Source organism: Cyprinus carpio, chromosome B15 (genome assembly GCF_018340385.1).
Source record: "Cyprinus carpio isolate SPL01 chromosome B15, ASM1834038v1, whole genome shotgun sequence".
NCBI lineage: Eukaryota > Metazoa > Chordata > Actinopteri > Cypriniformes > Cyprinidae > Cyprinus > Cyprinus carpio.
Genome location: NC_056611.1, coordinates 24,588,286 through 24,608,163, shown reverse-complemented (window position 1 = coordinate 24,608,163; position 19,878 = coordinate 24,588,286). Strand labels below are relative to the sequence as shown.

Sequence of the window (19,878 nt, the reverse complement as noted above, 5' to 3'; positions counted from 1 at the left end):
CGAATGGTAACACTTTATTTTAAGGTGTCCTTGTTACATATGTTGCATGTACTTACTATTATAATAACACTTATAACTGCTCCGGGTGTGTGTTCACGGTGTGTATGCACTTTGGATGGGTTAAATGCAGAGCACGAATTCTGAGTATGGGTCACCATACTTGGCTGTATTTCACGTCACTTTCACTTTATTATGCATAATTGCATGCAAGTAACCCTAAACCAAACCCTAATCCTAACCCCAACCATATAGTAAGTACATGTACTTAATTAATATTACTCTGTACTTAAATGTATAATTATACTGTAACAAGGATACCTTAAAATAAAGTGTAACCTAATTAATTATTATTATCATTATTATTATTGAAAATCTGTAAGGCTGCATACATAGTACATAGTGTAAAGTGCTGGCATACAGCCCATAAAAAAAAAAAAATCCTATTATATTACCTGCTAATATAAAGTATTTCAAAGCACCAACATAAATTTAGTTTGATTCTCTCATCTAAAAGAGAAAGGAGAATAGGATGCAGACCAAAAAAAAAAAAAAAAAACACTTTCTTTGCAGTCTCTTCATTTTAATTTCCTCAGAAACTGCATACATACGGCTTTGTTTCGCTAAAAAAAGTTGAGTCCCTTGAGACTGTCTCTCAGCAAAGCAAGACTGCATATAATGAATTGGATGTGCTGGCAGAGACAGAGGCAGGTACAGAGCTCCACATCAGAGAGGACAGCTCCTGCAGAATACCTGCACTACGCCTCAGCGCCTCCTGCCCCCTCCAGAGCTGACATCCTCTCTAACAACCAGCCACCTAAAACAGATCCCCGAAAATACCACACTTTCACTCTTCACCGTATAATAATGCTGGCAGCTGCAAAACAATAACAATTCTCCGGCCAACATAAATTTTGGATCACGTTCGCAAACCCAAATGTTTTTATACAGCGTGGCTTACCATGAACTGAACTTCCCACAAATTGTTGCTAATTTGGAGTTGGCAGTCACGAACGGCAATGTTTGAAGCTAGAATACTTTAGCTGCTATAAATATAAGGCTGATACAAAAATCTGACATTTTATGGATTCAATAACGGCGATTTTTGTCACAATTGAAGCGTCTTTCCATTCCGATAATCCACTGTTAATATTCACGGCTCGACTAAATGGAGTTACGCAAGACTGTAAAACTCATCCAACACCCTGCTGCAACTAAAGCTGATTTACACTGCCCCAAGTCCTCATCTGCATATTGTTAAGCATCCTAATCATTCCCCTTGACGAATAGGCGGAGACGACCGCCTCAGGACATGTGACCTTAGTCGGTGCAAGGGTTTATGGGAGTAAAGTGGACCAGGACAGTGAGCTCACTGCTCACATTACAACTCCCATAAAACACCCTCAATATTTCACAAACTTATGGATTGTGTATGCGATAAATAATGAGACACGATAAAGAAAAATATGTTCCAGCGATCCTTATTTCACCTTAACTAAGCTCCTCAAAAGAAACGGTTGTTAAAACTGTTTTGTTCTCTTCAGAAAGGACAAATCTCTGCCTCTGGGTCTGGCAGTATCCCAGCACTCGTGTAGTGTCAGTTTGGTGCTGCTACTGTGGGCAAAAACAAAGGACACTGGTGGAAGAAAGCAGTGAAAGGAAGCTGTCGAGAGTCTTACAGAAGGACACAGCCACCACTGAACAGCGCTTGCTTTGTGTTTCTCTAGACATCTCAGTCCAGAGAGGTGTCAGAGGTGACCCTATACTACAGCGTTCAGGGGAAAATGGACCTTAGAGGTGCAGTCCAGTAAAAGAGACTCAAAATCTGTCTCAAAATCTATCTATCTATCTATCTATCTATCTATCTATCTGTCTATCTGTCTATCTGTCTGTCTGTCTGTCTGTCTGTCTATCTATCTATCTATCTATCCATCTATGCACCCATGCTAATGCATACAAGTGCAATGATAATGAATACATCTCTGCCTGATTAGAGGAACACCACTGGCCCATTTTGCCTCAGTCCTGTGGTAAATTGGAGAACAGAGGACTTTTAGATTGTAACCCCGCAATGTCATACCCTTCACGTGTCCCCTATGACAGACGGCCCATAAAACCCTTTCAATAAGTTGTAAAATGGAAATGGTGCCTCCTATCTTCAATGGGGAAATGGAGCCATGAACGTGAGATTTTTTCAAAATCTTCATGGGAATATGGAGGCAATGTGCTTGAGTATTTTGTTCTAATAATAATACTACACATACACATAAACATAAACAAATATATTACACACTAATATTCAACGGTTTTGGTTTAGTAAGATTTGTTAATGTTTCACCAAGGCTTTAATTTATTTTATCAATAATACAGTAAAATCAGTAATATTGTGAACTATTATTTACATTTTTGAGGTTTACTTCAGTTTTACTGAAAATACTCACTCTGTGGTGGCTTTGTTTTTAGTCTTTTAGTTTGTTTCTCCACACAACTATGATTAGAATTTATTCCCAAATGCCTGAACAAACTGGATTTTGGTGCAGCCATTTTCAGGTGAGGTGGGGGTAAACACAAGCACCTGCCACACACGTGAGAACATAATGACAAACAATGCAGCTATTTGCAGACAAGCAGAGCAAAACAGTATTTTACCATGCTAGGGCAAACAAAGCCACCACATGCGGTACACATGTGAATAAACCATGACCGGCTCCCATATAAACAGCAGCAGTACAATCTCAAAGTGCCTGCTGGACTGAAATATGCTGCTTTTAGGTTAGAGATCAGTACCTCTGTTTTACTGTCTTATCTTTACGCCACACATGCTGTTGAATTGTAATTTGATATCTGGGTAGATCATATCGTTTGGTGTCTCTGATCAAATGGACTGCATTTTAATTAACTTTTTAAATAAAAAACTATATAGATTTTTGTCTCTACCATCCATGAGCGGGTTCAAACTGAGTCCTGAAATGATTTAACAGAGATAAAAATCCCCGATTACGAGGATGTCGGATGAGATAATGAGCAAATGAAATGACCACCCCTGCACTGAAAGAACGTAATCTGCACCGGACATCTAACTGTGCACCCAACTGAATAGTTCAAAGGTTTAGATAAGGGCTTTTTAGCTCTTTCTGAAGAACTTTAGAATGTTTCTTCAAAGTAGAAGTTCATTTAAATGAAAAATTAATCACAAAAATGTATGCTTACCCGTAACAGAGCTGTCCAAGTTGTCCATGCTGGAGCCTGGCGTGTGTTCGATGCCTCTAATTGGTGGCGACATCTCATATCCTTCGTCCTCCTCCTCATCGTCATCTTCGTCAGGAAGGTCTGTCTCAATATCAGACACTAGGGTGCTGGAGATGTAACCCACGGGTGGTGCGGGGGCCTGGGGTGGGTAAGGCCCAACCTGCATGTGCCTAAAAAGAATTCAAGAAGTCAAATATGAACATACCACGCTTTTTTGCATAACCAAGCAAGAGCTTCAAGGGTTGTCAGAAGGAGACAAAGGGTGTCAATGAGCGACAAGCCTAAACAAAAGAGAGATGCGTGGGGTGTGCTGTCTGTCAGGTGAAATTTGGTATTCCTAGAACATTCCTTGTCATCTCTCTGATGAATTGGGACAATTCGGCTAATTCAGCAGTGCCACGGTTTGCATGCTAACACAATGACCTACTAATTGCAGTTTGAAGAGGATACAATAGCAACCACCACAGGCATGTCTTTGCTGCGGCTGTCACCCATTAGACAGCTAGGTTCGATGACAGCCCTACTGTGTGTCTATATGTGTATCGGTGTGTGTTTGTGCAGTGCTGCTGCTGCTGCTTTGATGCGGTCTGTGCCAGGATTTGGATATAATTATGGGCTCTTCCCAGTTGTCACAAATGTTCTATGAGCAACATACTCATTATGGCGGTAACATGACATCTTCCACCTGACAAGTAGAGGCCGTTTCCTCACAGTGCCGACTGTAATAAGTGAAAGTTTTTTTTTCTCTTGGAAAGAAAGGTTGAAGAATGGCTTTAGCATTGGGGCTTTGGGAGGAACAACTATCAGTTGTTTTCATACTTAATTCAGCTACATTCACCTTTTTCATTTAAATCATGGTTCTATTGAAAATGACTAACAAATGTGGTGCAGTAATAACAGATATTTTTCTCCAGTTTAATTCAGTTGCAGGTAAAAAGGAAACCAGTTAAGTAAAAGAAAAAAAATAACAGCTCTTTGATCTTCGATGTTAAATAGTCATTTTTATATTTTATAATTGCATTTAGTGCCTCTAGTGAAGAGGTGCTCAAACTTTTTACTACAAAGGGCCAAAAAGCTAACTTGGAATGTAAGTGTTGCATTATACCCAAGTATATTAAACCAGTGTATCGAGATCTTACCAAGTCTGTTTAGCCATGTCCAACTGGTAAGCACGGGTTAGCTCATCTAGGTGGGATTGGAGCATGGGCTGTATTTCTTCACGTGGGGATGGGCTCAGTGTGGCTGTGGACTGCTTCCCAAAGGAAACTGCTGCAGGGGAGGAGGCCACACCCCTTATGGGAGGAGTGGGCACCCGTTCTTCCTCTTCCTCCAGCTCATCCTCTAAACCCTGATGGAGGTACGTCTGCACGGGCAAGGGTGGGCCCCAACCATCACTATCATATCTAAAAACAAATGAGCATAGAAACAAAATGAAAACAGACCACAGACAGGTCCCTGTGGTACCCCACAAACAGTTGTGTGCTAGGCAAGACAGAAAGGAATCTTGTTTTTTTTTTTTTTAGGAATGTTGGTCTAGCCAACAGTTATGGATATAGTGAGACTCAGGTTTAGCAACATATAATGTAAATCTTGGGTTAAATCAAGAGGGATTTTCTCAGCTTTACTTGTTATTTAATGCAGGCTGATCTGGCAGAGTGGCTGCGTTTTCTTATTTCCCAGAACAGTGCTTATACATGCTGAAATAATACATGTCATAAAGCCAACGTTCATTAGAGGAATTTGTCAGTGCACGTCCCGTAGGACATAACAGTTTTAATCTGAAGCCATTAAAGACAGTGGCGAGATTTACTATGTAGAAGACTACTCATTTGCCAGAGAGCCTATTAAGCCCAATGACTCTCCGAGATAGAAATTAACAGGTTTGAAAGGCAAGCACACCTCTCCGGCAGGGTATTTAATTTGTATCACCACCTTCATGTTTTCTTTTAACTGTACAGATGGGGCGACGCTGATATCAGTCAAGAGTGGAGTGCCGACGTAGGTGAAAGTATATTAAAAGTTGCTGAGCATGAACAGTTTGTTAAACAGGGATTTAATATTACATCTTGTCTATTTATAATGGACAACAAATAAATCATTTAGTGCTAGTGGCTTGATTAACTCTCTAAGGAATAAATAAATGCTATAAGCAGATTTTTTGATAATATGTTAGCTAGCAAAAACAAGACTTTAAACAGTTTCTTACAAACATCATGGCCGGTTTTATTTTAAACCACCATTTTTACCACTTAATGGGAAAAATCCAATGCTTAATTACATGGATCATAATCTCTAGATATTATAGATGTGACCATTGAATTTGCAGTATAGAGTGTCTCTATTACTTGTACTAAGTAGAGCTGAATGAGTGACTCTGAACCCTACCCTCCTCCGTCATGGTGCTCTGAGGCATAGTGGTCCATCTCTGTGCCTGGAAGAGGGTGGACAGGTGGAGGAGGGAGTGGAACATTAGCCCAGTTGGAGCCATTCATCTTGGTGGGCTTGGAGTTTGCTTTGGTCTTCTTCTTCCTTCCGCCTTTCCCACCTACAGTAGTAAAAGTTGGGGATATTTGTTAAAGCCTGAATGTAGAATAATTCCATGTGATTAGCCAATTTCCATGTTTTCACCTTAAAAAGAAAATTGATTTATTCCCCACATGACGTGCTTGAAATTCTCTGTGCTAAGTGAAGGCTCTTGCAATGCCACTGTCATACGCAATTGCTTGTATGTTAGAATGTACAACTCCAACTGCTTTCAAAATGTTCCCAAGCCAACACGGCCAAAAAAAGCAATCTCAAGGCTGCGTGGTGAAAGAAACCCTTTGCAGCATGTCAATGGCTCAAAGACTGAAGTAAAAAAAAAAAAAAAATACTGAATAAACCTTTGACCTCCTTTTAACTATGATTCCTATTTATGCAGCTTGCTGAAATAACTTACAACTCTGGTTCTACTCTATGAATGTGCACTTTTCTTTACTCTTAGAAGTAGTACTGGGAAAGAAACAGAACGTGTCAAAGACGGAAAGAAAGGCTGCTGAACTTGAATATGTTGCATCAACAATCTCCCTGGACAAAAGATTTGGCAAATCACACACTTGCCCAAGAACTAGTACGAAGGATAGTAATTAATCACCCTTCAGTCACAATCTAATTAACAAAACCATCTAAATGTAACGGTCATGCCAGATGAAGACATTTGGGATGAGGAAGTGATGTATATGCGTGTCCTCCACAGATTTCGTGCAGAGGCGGCAGGATTCATTACTGTAAATTATTAATGCCGCCGCTGGCAAACTCGACATGACCAGTGCGATGCTGCATGTTGCCAGATCCTCCCGTGTTTCAAGCCAGGCATAAAATAGCTGAGGCTGATGGAGTCAGACACACGGCCAAATGCAAATGGGGGGGAAACCTTCACTGGCAGCACTTGTGCTGTATGGGATCCTATCTGTCATCATCTGCCTCTGTCTGCCAATGGCCTCTAATCGTCCCTGCCGCCTCGAAATGTTCCGATTCAGGCAGCCCTGTGGCTTCAAACATCATGTTATTTAATATGATGCCAGGACTTTGACAGGGCTATACATTAAGTCCAAAAAACTCTTTATAAAAGCCATGTTGAGTCAAATTCAAGGGTTATGAATAGACTATCTTTCCTGGATCTTAAAGGAATATTCCACCCAAAAATGTAAACGATCATGTTGTTCCAAAACCATATGACTTTCTTTCTTCTGTGAAAACCAAATAAAGAAATTTGAAGAATAATTTAGTGATAATAAATAACTAGTCCTTCTTGGGGCATTTAGAAAGTTTATGAGACACGTTCTTTTGAATCTTTTCAAACAACTGTTGTTTTAAGTTCACAGAACCCAGTTCAGACCAACTTTTGTGAACTGGTTCGACCAAACGATTAATAATTGATCCAGTTCATAAAACCATGCCTAACCAAACTAAATTGCTCACAAAATGGACTGATTTGGCTTTTGAGTTCAGGCAGTTGTTACTGTTAACTAAAATTAAAAATATTATAATTGTTTTTATTAATTGAAGCTGATAGAATTAAAATATAAATATTAGATGGAAAAAAAATCTGAATAGGAAAAATAAATAAAGCAAAAATAAAAAATAAATACAAAAGAACAAAATCACTAAAATTAATATTACATAATACGAAAACAAAATATTGTTTGTTGAATAAATGTGTGTTCCTCATTAGCTATCATATGGCTACAGAAAACTTGAAATATAGTCATATGGACCACTTTTTGATGCTTTTTTTGTCCTTTGCTTAAAAACTCAGTTTACATTCATCGTACAGTACTGTACATAGAAAGCAACCAGAAAGGGAAAACCAGTGTAATAATTTAAAAATAATTGTGTGTCAAAATGAAGAATTCACACAGGTTTGGAACAACATGAAAGTGAGTGTTTTCAAAATAAACATTTTTGGGTGCACTGTTCCTTTAAGAAAAACAAAAACAAGCGTGAAAGAGGATGCGCAAGAGGATGAGTACTGTAGCTAAGCTCAGTTTAAGGCAGATTTGTCATACGGTGGCAGACGTTTATGATATTCTCGGCAGTCGGCCTATTACAGAGCGTTCTCATCGCCGGAACTTCTCGCTGACGGTGCGCTATTGTTCAGACGGCCGAGGGAGAGCGGGGAGGCATTACGAGTCTTGCGGAGGGATGGAAGTGTCAAACGAAGATGAATAAAGCATGCTAGTAATAAAAAAATAACAACAGGCTAGAGGCAGAAGTGGCTGGAGTGGGGGGAAGTAATTGGGTTTCCTAATCGTTCCTCTGGGTGACGAGCGGCGTCAGCCAATAAATGGAGAGATGGCGTGATCACTCAATCACTCCCTCACTTCCTCTCTCTTTCCTCCTTTCTTTCTCCCTCTGTTTGTCGAGTAGAGGGCATCAATAATGTAAACGAGTCTCTGCTGAGGAGTCGGGGCAGCTCCTGAAATTACCAATGTAAGAAATGTGAGGAAAACAGACAGGAAGGGCGCTGGGGGACAGCAGAGACTCGACTGACAAACATGAGGTCGCTTTCTGAATTAGGCCAAACCAGGCCAGTGAAGAGGCAAAGGAATGTTTCATAACTTATAAAGTTTCACACCTTTAACACATCAATGAGAGCTTGCTCAACTCGGACCTGTTCTATCTTGTACAATGAATTATGATCTAATTTTATGTTATGGTGGGAAAAAGAAGTAATAACAGTATTTGAAAAATCATTTGCTTTTAATGGGGCAGTACTTTATGCACTTGAAAATGCATGTGTTCCTGATTAGGAAAAGAAAGTTTTTCAGTTTTTCTAAGGACAGCTGTGAATTTTGGCTCAAAACACATGCGTGACAGCAAACATGCCCTCTGAAAGTGGGCAAAACATGTTTTACTGTTTTTACTGTCTTTAAACATTTAAATTCAATAAAAATCTGATCAGATTCTAAAAGTGACATGATCTCTGATATAAAGTATCAAAAAAGTATCAAGCACAGATTAAAACAGATGAAAAGTTTCTGTGTTGAAAAGATACACCAATTCCCAGATATAAATATTTCCAAATTATTTGGGATAGTAAGCCAAAATGATCCTCAGCAAACAAATGAAGTACATATGTTTGCTTGGAAATAATCAAGCGTAATGTGATGGCCCTTTGGAAATGTAAAAGCAACCCTTTTTAGTCTTTCCACTTTTTTATATATATATGTAACCCTGGAGCACAAAACCCAAGTCTTAAGTAGCACAGGTATATTTGTAGCAACAGCTAAAAATACATTGTTTGGGTCAAAATGATCGATTTTTCTTTCATCCCAAAAATCATTAGGATTTTAATTAAATATCATGTTCCATGGAGATATTTTGTAAATTTCCTACCGTAAATATATCAAAACTTATTTTTTGATTAGCAATATGCATTGCTAAGAACTTTAGCTTTAAAGGCTATTTTCTCAATATTTCGATTTTTTTTTTTTTTTGCAGCCTCAGATTCCAGATTTTCAAATAGGAGTTGTATTTTGGACAAATATTGTCCTATCCTAACAAACCATACAACAATGGAAAGCTTTTTTGATGTATAGATTTCAATAAAAAAAATAAAATAAAAAAAACTGACCCTTATCGCTGATGTTGTAGTCCAGAGTAAATCATAATAATATTTCACAATATTACTCTTTTTACTGTATTTTGACATTTGAATGGTAGTGTACATTTCCAAAAGCATGATCTGTATAACTTGTCTGAATGCTAAATAATAAAATACGACAATAGTTTTCATGTTAATCAGGTTGCTACATATAAAGCACAAATGTGATATCACATTATATCATTACAGCCCTTAAAAAAGTTAAACAAGATCAGAATGCTTCGATTTGGACAAATGATCTCTATCTTCTAAACAATCCTTGCCTGAAGAGGCTGAGATGTTTGACCTAAATCTACCCTTGGAGTCCTAATTGTAGCCCATGAAACACTTGAGCCAGATGCTTGGAGAGCTTCCCATCTAATGTCTGAGGCTGCGTTGGATTACTGCACAGTTAAAGCACTGGCATGAAACTTGATTAGAGAGGAGAAAGAGAGCCACATGGACAGCGAGACGAGAGGATGGGGGCCGTCTCCATGTCCTATAAATGACATTGTAATTTTCAGTACATGAATTTTATTGCAGCTTGTAACCATTAAAGGGAGGAATCGGCTCAGATCAAGCTGCTCAAGTGCGTGTGTGCATTTCCGAGTGGTTTCCTTTATGTTGCAACAGTAACCTATGACAAAACAAACCTCTGCTTAAATCAAAAACACACTGACATTGTTAACACAAGGTTAATGACAATGTCAAAAGATGCTTTGCTGGAATTACAGCGTTTGCAACAGGTCGAATGGATTGTATCATGCGCCATTTCCCCTTCACATGTGAAACGTGTTGTGAGGAACCAAAGGAGAAGACCAGAAACGCTTGATTTTAAACTTTGCCTTTTAACCCTCTGTGCTGTTCAGTCATTTCTGACTGGAAAATTGGTAAAGGTTTTGGCAATGCTATGTGAACACAAAATCATGGATATGACTTAAAAAAGTTAAATGGTCCTGAAAAAATACTGTTCATGGTCAATAAAGACTGCACTGGAAATGTGAATTTCCACAAAGTGAATTTCATCTAGTGAGCATATGGTACTGTGTGCGACCAAACTAAATTTTTACTGAAAACTGATTTTTTGAGATAACATCAAATTTGGAACTCAACTTGTTTAGATGTATGGCTTTGATTTTCATGCATTTTGAGAGTAAAACATGTTTTGGAACATATATATTTCATATAAATTTACAAATAGTACTGTGCATTTTTAATAATAAATAACAAACCTTATTTTGTTTCACTTTTTTAACTTTTTAATTTCAGCAATAATCTGCCAGTTGTCTTCTTTAAAAAGAGACCAAACAAAGCATTCAAGATTTTATGTCAGTTTAAGTTGGAAATGTTATGCTTGTGGTGAACAGGTAATAAACGAATCATAGCTATTCCATAAATATAGCAGTACTTCCCCTAAAATCCCCTAAAAACATAAAATATTACATTATAAAACCATTATTGACTTAAAATATCATGCATTCATTAAAAAAAGCACCAGAGGGTTAAAGAATGAATTTATGGAATCTAAATATCATTATGCAAAGGTCAGTGCTCAGAATTGCCTAATATCACAGCAGAATCATATTTTAGTGCTAGAAACCATCCCACAATGGCTGTAGATCCAGTCGACTTGACTACAAGTAACACAGTTATTACACAAACCCATATTATCAACAGTACAGAGCAGGAGTTATGGCGTATGCACCACGGTTAGTGGAGGTGAAAGGGGAGAGGGGCAGACAGAAGGAAGGATGCGGGTGGGCTGCTGACCCTGAACCGGTGAAATACCAACCTGACAGACTGTTGCTCCGATCTGAGCTGTTGTGGGAGCTGGTGGTGCTGAAATCCTGTGATTGGTTGTGTGGCATTCTATTACACAATCCGTCAGCCAATCGGTAGTCAGGAATGAAAAGGAGTGCTAGTGGAGGCGAAGGGCAAAAAAGTGGCATCAGGTGGAGGGCAAGATGGCACAAGCGCATGCAAGGGCGTGCAGTTAGAGCAACAAGCAAAGCACTGATCTCACACACAACTCCTACTGTATTTAAAAATCCCATTCTTTCTAACTGAACAATGTTTAGACTCAATACTTGAAAATTAATAAATAAGATTCAAATAATATACAAGTGGCTGCCTTGATAAAGTGTTCCAAATCATTCACTTACAAGGCTTTCTTTCCTTCATTCTTTCTTTCTTTCTTTCTTTCTGTATTTATTTATTTATTTCAGTTAGGATGCTGCCTATTTAGGTAGCAGACAGCATGGCAGCTCACTAGGCTCTGGAACAGAGCCCCAATTGCTTTGGAATCTCTCAATTTGTCTAGTTTCTTTGGAAAGTGTCTCATTCAAAGGTTAACAACATACATTAGTGCTAATTTTCTTGGAGTTAATTCTATTTGTTGGCAAGTTAACCAGTTCATGGAAACATTTATAATTGTGATTTACAGTAATTTCATAGTTAGAGGTTTATTCAAGTCTAAATGAAAGCGGAAATGGTTTTTAATTGCGTTAAGGAACATCTGCAATTTATCATTCTGCTCAACTGCAGAGAATAAGTTCATTAATATGGATAGTAGTATTTTTTTGATTAAAAAAAGCAGATTGCATTTGTCTAAAAGCTTTTCAAAATAGAATAAATCTTGGCTAATGACATTACATTCTTTTAGCCCGAAGACAATTTAAATAATAAATGCGGTTGGTCAGAAACACATTCAAGGGTCATGGATTTTGTTATGGGCCAATGATACACAGTCTTATTGTTCCTGAATGTCAGAAAAATGCAACATTAATACAATGATGGTCAAATTAACACTGATATAAACCTCAGGCAATATCCAGAAATAGAGCAGCTGGCTTTGTTTCAAAAGATTTTGGACGCAAATAAAACGCACAAACAAGTCTCTCTCTCTCTCTCTCTCTCTCTCTCTCTCTCTCTCTCTCTCTCTCTCTCACACACACACACACACACACACACCCGCGGCCCTTCAGCCCGACTCACTGTTGTTGCAGGAGTTCTTGTCTGGCAGTGAGTAGCCCAGGTTGGCCATTTCCTGCTTGGCCTGTAGGGAGGTCTTCCACTGGGCCTCGGGCAGATCGACGGCCAGCTCGTGAATGCTGTTGGAATGGAGGATCTGGGTGGTGGCGTAGGGCGTGGCCTGGGAGGCGGGGCTTGGACTGCCAAATCCACCTTTGGTGGTGAAGTCGATGCTGCTGTAAATGGCTCCGTCAGAAAGCATGGTGCCTGTCTTATCGGCCTGGGCACTGGGCATCACGTCTGAGTGGAACAGGAAGATGGAATGAAAGGTAGACGAACAAGATTGTGGTGTAAATATGGTAAAAAAGTACTAAATATTTCAATGCAATTCAATTCAATGTTCTTTAACAACAAGTTTGATATATTTTTATTTGAAATATTATGTATTTATCTATTTATCTTCAGATTCAAGTCAATTTTTACGTTTTTGAATACCCCAAAAAATTCACACACAGAATTAATACCAAAATAATTCTGGAATTATGACATGTTGGTAATAATAGTAATAATAAAAATAATAATAGAAACTATAAATATATACAACTACAAGAATACTTCATAATAATAATAATAATAATAATAATAATAATATATAATTATAATATTATAATACTAATATTAATGAATAATAATAGCAAATAATAATAATAATAATAATAATGCTCAGAAAATGATGGAATTCTGGCATTGTGGTACCTGAGGTGGTGTGAAATATCAACAACAATAATATTATTAATATATCTCTAATCTAACTATAAGAATAAGTAATAATAAATGTATGTATAATAATAAATAATAATAATAATAATTACAAATAGTTACTTATTATTATTATTATACATAGATAATGCTCAGATAATTATGGAAAAAAAAAATATATATATACACACACACACTGATTATTATTATATTATTAGTATTTTATACATATTTTAATTAATATATTATTACATACTATATTATAAATTGCAGAAAGAGATAGATTAATCATAGTGAAAGTTTGTGGATATGCAGATTTTTGGTGTGGACAGGCCTTTAGTTTCTTTTCATTCTTTCCCTTTGACTCACTGCTACTATATTCTCTTTGCATTTTTGTTTTTGCACTTGTGAAGGAGAAAATAATGCTGTAACTCTACGTGTGTGAGTGTGTATACGTGTGTACTGAAGAGAAAATGATATACAGCAGCTGCATCTGCAGCACTCAAGCTGCGGCTGTCCTTCACGACTCACTGCTCCACCACCATCTTTTCCTCTCTCCCCCACCACCCCTTTCCTCCGCTATCGGCCCTTCCTCTGTCTGACAGTGGGTCAGAACCACAGCCATTAGTTTCAGTGTGACAGCAGGATGCGGGTGGCGATATAAGTCTGTCCCAGTTCATGATGAATAAATGTGTGCATCCAAAAACGGCCAATGCAATATGCATACAGGTGTTCATCTTACGGACAACACCAGGACACCCTGAATGAATCATTGCCCATGAATACAAAAGGGGAAGAGGACATTTTCTTTCAACTGATGGTGAGAGCTTGCTTTTCACACTTTGAACTCTTGACTACAACCAATTTCACCAATTTAATATGTCCTAAATTCCTAGCCAATGCAGCAATGTGTCTGAGAGTCGATTTACCTCCGCGGCCGAAGTTGTTGAGGTCGTTGGGTCCTCCAGAGCCGCTGTTAACAGGCAGACTGGTGGCCGGCCAGGAGTCAGCGAGCCAGGGGTATCCTGAATCACTGGCATTCAGCAGACCAGGACGACTGCGGGAAATACAAACCACAAACCATGCATGTGACACTTCATTCTCTAGATTCTGACTTTCCACAGTTTGAGCAACCAATTTGCATAACTTGCCAACTCATTTGTGATTATTGGATATGGATTTGACTGAAACAGGCAGAGTAATTTAAGAATTGCTCACTTGTAAATTAAGCCTTGTGAGTATATGAAAGTTTCATTCATAACCTCTATACAGCAGTGCATGGAATTTTTATATGTATAATCAGCACAGAAATGTAAAAAAATGCTCAAATTAATTGAAATAATAATTAATAAACTACAACCTTAGCAATTTGAATGACACTTTCAGGCAGTTTCATTTTCTTTCTTTCTTTCTTTCTTTCTGATTTTATTATTATTATTATTATTATTATTATTATAGACTATGTAAAATCTAATTCTATTTAAAGACAACTATCTCAGAAAAATAAATATTATCATTATTATTAGTTTTATTATTATACAATTTCAAGATGTGTAGCGGTGTACAAATGTGATTTTATAAAATAATAGAAATAGACCAATAATACATTGAAACGGTTTAAAATACAGCAGAACAAAGCTTTGTGAGTCTGTTCTTAATCTGTCTGTTTCAATCTAATATTTTCCAGCAGGATTGAAAAAAAGAAATACGAGAGAAATCTGCAGGGAGTCCAAATAAAGACATAACACAAACAAATGATGTGTATGTCGTTCTCATGGCATCTCCTTTCAACAGAAAATGCTTATTTTTGTATGATTTTCCTAATGATTACCACATTTTCCAATGTAGCATCTGTGTTTATTTGATAAAACACAGGTAGTGTAGCAGGGCACACTCAATATATGAGATTTTTTTTTTTTTTCATATAAACTTGGAAATTATCAGAAAGCTTTAGGATTTTAAACAAAGACAGCATTTTTCATTGTAGCTGTGTAAGAAAACACACAAAGCGAAGCCCTTCCGTACATGCCAACACACACCCTCAATTAACAGATCACCCTCACTATAATACACCATCTTCAGCTCAGCGAACTCCTGTGTTTTACAACACACTCCTCCACATCTGACAACCGTGTGTGTGTACGAGCTCACACATAGGAGGTTTGATTTAACAGGTGTTGTGTGTCTTCCCAAGGGTGTGTGTGGCGTAAAGGCATCATTAAGACTTTAAGCCGTCACGGGTGAGTGCTGTGGGCCATTACCACCACTTTACTGTGCAATCACCTCGCTGATGCTTGTTGCCATGGGCAACAGATGTTGAGGAGAGCTTGTGTTTTACCCCCATCCCTTCATTTGTGCTGCTGAAGCCACATTCCCACTATAAAAATGGCTGTTTTTTTTTTCTCTTCAGAATGAGCGTAGATGGAAATAAAGAGCCATTGGTTGAGGAAGGCTGGGAATGTAACAATAGAGGAATGGAGAACGAGTAGAGAGGTAGATGAATGAAGCGCTCAAGGACCCCTTCATTTTTCGGCCCACATCTCTGTATTTCACCTTTCATCATGTTTAGAGCAATTTGTGGTCATGGTCGTGGAGACAGAACAATGCCGGTGCGAACGGGAGATTTTGAAAGAACACAAAGACATGAGCAGAAACCAAAAGACATTTTTAAAAGCAAGTCCGTACACTCAGCGGCCATCTTGGTAATGAATTTATGCACTCATATGTTGTTCCAAATAATAATAATAATAATAATAATAATAATAATAGGAAGAAGAAGAAGAAGAAGAAGAAGAAGAAGAATAGCTATTGCTATTATAAATAAATAAATAATTTTCTAAAGATTGAAATTATAATTCAGTCACTAACCCAAACATATGTTGCTCAAATAAATAAATAAATGAATAAATAGATAAATAAATAAATAAGTTATTGTTATCATAAATATACACATAATTAACGATTATTAATAAAATATGAATTAATTCAATAGTTTTAGTTGTTTAATTGTTCATTGTAATTCAGTAATTAGTACATTGTTTAATTGTTAATTGTAATTCAGTAATTAAATAATAATAATAATTATTACACAAATAAACAAACAAATCAACAAAAAAAAAAAAAATGTTCATAATCCATCATTAATCAAATATTTAATTAGTTTTAGTTGTTTAATTAGTACATTGTTTAATCGTTAATTGTAATTCAGTCATTAAATAATAATAATAATAATAATAATAATAATAATAATGATAAGTAATATTATTACTATTATTATACAAATAAATAAATCATTAAACAAACAAATAATGTTCATGATCCATTATGGAAACCCAGTAAACAAACAAACAAACAAACAGACAGACAGGTAAAACTAATACACCTTCTCACAGTGCTATTCTGTTTAACCAGAAAAAAAAAAAAAAGTAAATACATTGTATAAACAAACAAACAAATAATAAATACATGTATGTGCTTAAAAGTCTATGGGGCGGGTGTACATGCATATTAAACCTATGATATAACTTTGTAACTTTAAACACAGCTTTAAAAAGGCTTCATTTCTGAGAGCTGCCATGTTGAGCATTGTGATATCTCCTATTCATCTGACCTTGTTTGCCTGGTGTACAGTCTCTGACGCAAACCCGCTCATCTAAAGACTCAAGCGCAGATGTGCATCAACACACCACAGTCGTCTTTGTCTCTTTTCTTTCTCTATTTCACCATGACTTTCCCTCTCGTCTCCTCTCACTCCTGCTCTCTGTGGAAGTACATTTGCCCTGAGGTGGCTCGTCTCCCCCAGGCCCGGGGAACAGTGTGTGGTTTTTGGAAGCCGGGGGCAATATACTGGTAATGGCAGTGTAGCAGCCCGTCGCTCGCTAAGCTACAGGTTTTAATAAGAACCAGCAGAGCCCGAATGGATGGTCTCGGGCTGAGGAGGCGGGGGTCCTGACAGACTAAACACCCCCTGATGTGGCAGCTGAATGCCAAAACAGGCCCTCAGGGGGGACGAGTCATTCAAATTGATGGCTCCTCCTCAGACACGTTGACTTCTCATAGGGTAATACATCGAGGACGACTCAAACCTTCCCCCTCCACCTCTGCATTTCTTCTGTCTGAAAAACAATCCTGCGCTCTCCTCACCTCCACCGAAATGCTCTTTGCTACCTGTTTACAATCAGGTCCTCTCTTCACCTTCGCTGTTTTGGTTTTGTTTGGCCCTCAGGTGATCTTTATGAGTTACTTTTCTTTTTCAAGTGTTTTTCTCCTTTCATATTTAAAAAACAATATTTAAAAAAAAAAAAAAAGCTCCAGTCTTTGAAATAAATGCGCATGTCATTTCAAAGGATTTTTTTTTTGTTCATGTTTTATCAAAATGTATTATGGAAGCCTTTTTCTGCCCCAAAGTAAGAAAAAATGAAGTAACTGCTTTTATTTAAACTGATTTTATTTCTCAATTGTAACTATGTATGACTGCATTTTTTAATTTACTTAAAGTTAAAAAACAAAACAAAAAATAAACTAAAACTAAAACATAAAAGTTACTTTAAAGGAAAAAAAAAATCTTTCACGTTTCATAAAAATATTGTATGACTGCATTGTCTTCTTTACTTTTAAATTATATTTTTTATATTTATTCTAAATATATTTTAAGATTTTTAATTAGTTATTTTAAAGAAAAAAAAATAATTTTCATTCATGTTTCATTAATTACATTTCTGCTGCTTCATAGAAAGACAAATTAATTATTTGTAATTTCATTTCTCATAACTGTGATTTTCTGTATGACTGCATTTTCTTTTTTTAAATATATATTTTACTTTCATTATTTTAAAGGAATATTGTCATTTTTCCTTGTTGCTATTTTAAAGGAAAAACATGTTCTCATGTTTCATTAGCTCCAGAGTAAGAAAAATGAAGTAATTTCTACTTTGTCTCTTAATTGTGACTTTAAGTATTTCTTATTTTCTTATTCACTTTTAATTTATTTTTACATTTTCTTAATGTAAAAAAAATAATAAAAATATTTTAATTTTTTTCCCTCCAAGGCAGAAATAGGCTCACTTGATAACTTTATCCTTCTCTGAAACAGCCTTTCTTCTGACTTTCCATCATATCTGACATCTTATGTGGGCAGGAAATATTAGCCAATAATATCATAGTCTTACATTTCACAATTAAATCAAAATCTGCTAAATACTGTAACAGCAAGACCAAGTAAAATATATAGTTTTTCATAATAGTTAATAATTCATTAATATATACAAATGCCCATGTAGTTACTGGACCTTCTTTCTTGGGTAAGTACACTGTAAGTATAGGTACTGTAAAATAAAGTGTAACCCAAAATTGTTAAAATAACCTACATTGTGTTGTTTTACTGTGTAGGCTAAATGTGTAGGGAATGCAATTTCCTTCAAACTGAAGAGTTGGTCAATTGAGCTCGCAAGAGAAAAATGGAGGTTTCATGAGTTTGACTTTGATTTCTCTGGTAAACAAGCACATGCAGAGAGTCGCAGCCAGTGCTCACAGGGATGATTTGTAAGTGTGGGTGATGATGATGTTGACTGTGGTAACGGCGGCTCTGTCCTTGCATTCATCTTCTCCCGTGCGAGGTGATTAGATTGAGAAATATCGTTTTAGCGGGCATATTTCTGCTCTGCAAATCACCGGGAGCGGGGCCAGGGGCCTCATCCCAGCCCTGACACCCAGCCTCGAATCCCTCTCCTCAGACAGCGAAAGCGCACTGTGGCCTTGAGACCAAAGAGATTTGATTTGGCTCATTTTTCCCTGCCACGCTTCTAGACACGCGCACACCTGTGAAATACAACCTCGCAGTGCGTCTGTGAGCATCGTCGTAAACAAGCCGAGTGAGCAATATTAATCCCAATCCTACTTCATAAATCAGCCGGGCTTTACAGGCCCACATGCCCTCCAATACAGCCGCAGAAAGAGTGAGCGCCAGAGAAAGCCAACTAAAAGCCTGCACATTAAATTATGCTTAAGACATGCTGAAACATGCATTTGCTTTTCAGATTTACATTGGCTGGAGGATGCTGCTGCTTACTTTGAGCACAATGAAAATCTAATATACCGTATAAACAAACATGTTCATATAAACAAAAGGAAGGGAAGGAATAAAGTGACTTGCAAAAAAAGGACATGCAGCTAAGAAAGAAAAGTGGTACACAAAACCTCTTGACTGTATATATATATATATATATATATAATTTGAATATCTTACTGTTTACATTAAAACAATAAAAATTAGAAAAAAATAGAAATGTACATAGTTTGAATATCTTACTCTTTACTTAAAAACAGTACATAATAATAATGCATAATAAAACTGTACAAAAATAATACATAACAAATGGATATAATATTAATGTTATTGTATAACATTTAAATATTATAATATTAATATAATATAATATAAATAATAATATAAATATTTCTTATAAATATACTAAAAATATTTCTTAACACACACACACACAAGGAAAATTAATGAAAAGAGAAATGGCAGACGATAATGAAGGAATTTGGAAGTAAAGAAAGAAAAACAAACAAGTAAGTTGGTACATAAAGAAATGAAAGTAATAAAATGAATTAAGAAAACCAGTGAATGAAAATGAAAGCGTGTAAGAAAAAACAATCTGCCATTATCAGTTTCAATCAGTTTAAGGCCTGACCAATATGCCGTCTATTCATCTTCCATGAATCATTTATTCTGTGATCGATTAAGCGTAATTGTTCAGTACGAGCAATTTGGCAGC

At 36.8% G+C, this 19,878-nt stretch overlaps 1 protein-coding gene across 12 annotated transcripts in view; it reads right to left on the bottom strand.

Annotated features, from left to right (window-relative positions):
- robo2 (roundabout, axon guidance receptor, homolog 2 (Drosophila)) overlaps nt 1-19,878 on the bottom strand; it is a 380,931-nt gene that overhangs the window by 7,136 nt on the left and 353,917 nt on the right. For 8 of the 12 annotated variants that reach the window (XM_042739942.1, XM_042739945.1, XM_042739943.1 and 5 more), the window contains 6 exons: nt 14,029-14,156; nt 12,365-12,640; nt 11,163-11,288; nt 5,632-5,791; nt 4,386-4,649; nt 3,208-3,416 (listed from right to left, as the gene is read on the bottom strand). In XM_042739942.1, the coding sequence (XP_042595876.1) occupies nt 3,208-3,416; nt 4,386-4,649; nt 5,632-5,791; nt 11,163-11,288; nt 12,365-12,640; nt 14,029-14,156 (1,163 nt within the window). The remainder of the gene's footprint in view (nt 1-3,207; nt 3,417-4,385; nt 4,650-5,631; nt 5,792-11,162; nt 11,289-12,364; nt 12,641-14,028; nt 14,157-19,878) is intronic. The other 4 variants (XM_042739949.1, XM_042739950.1, XM_042739955.1 and 1 more) reach the window with 1 other exon arrangement.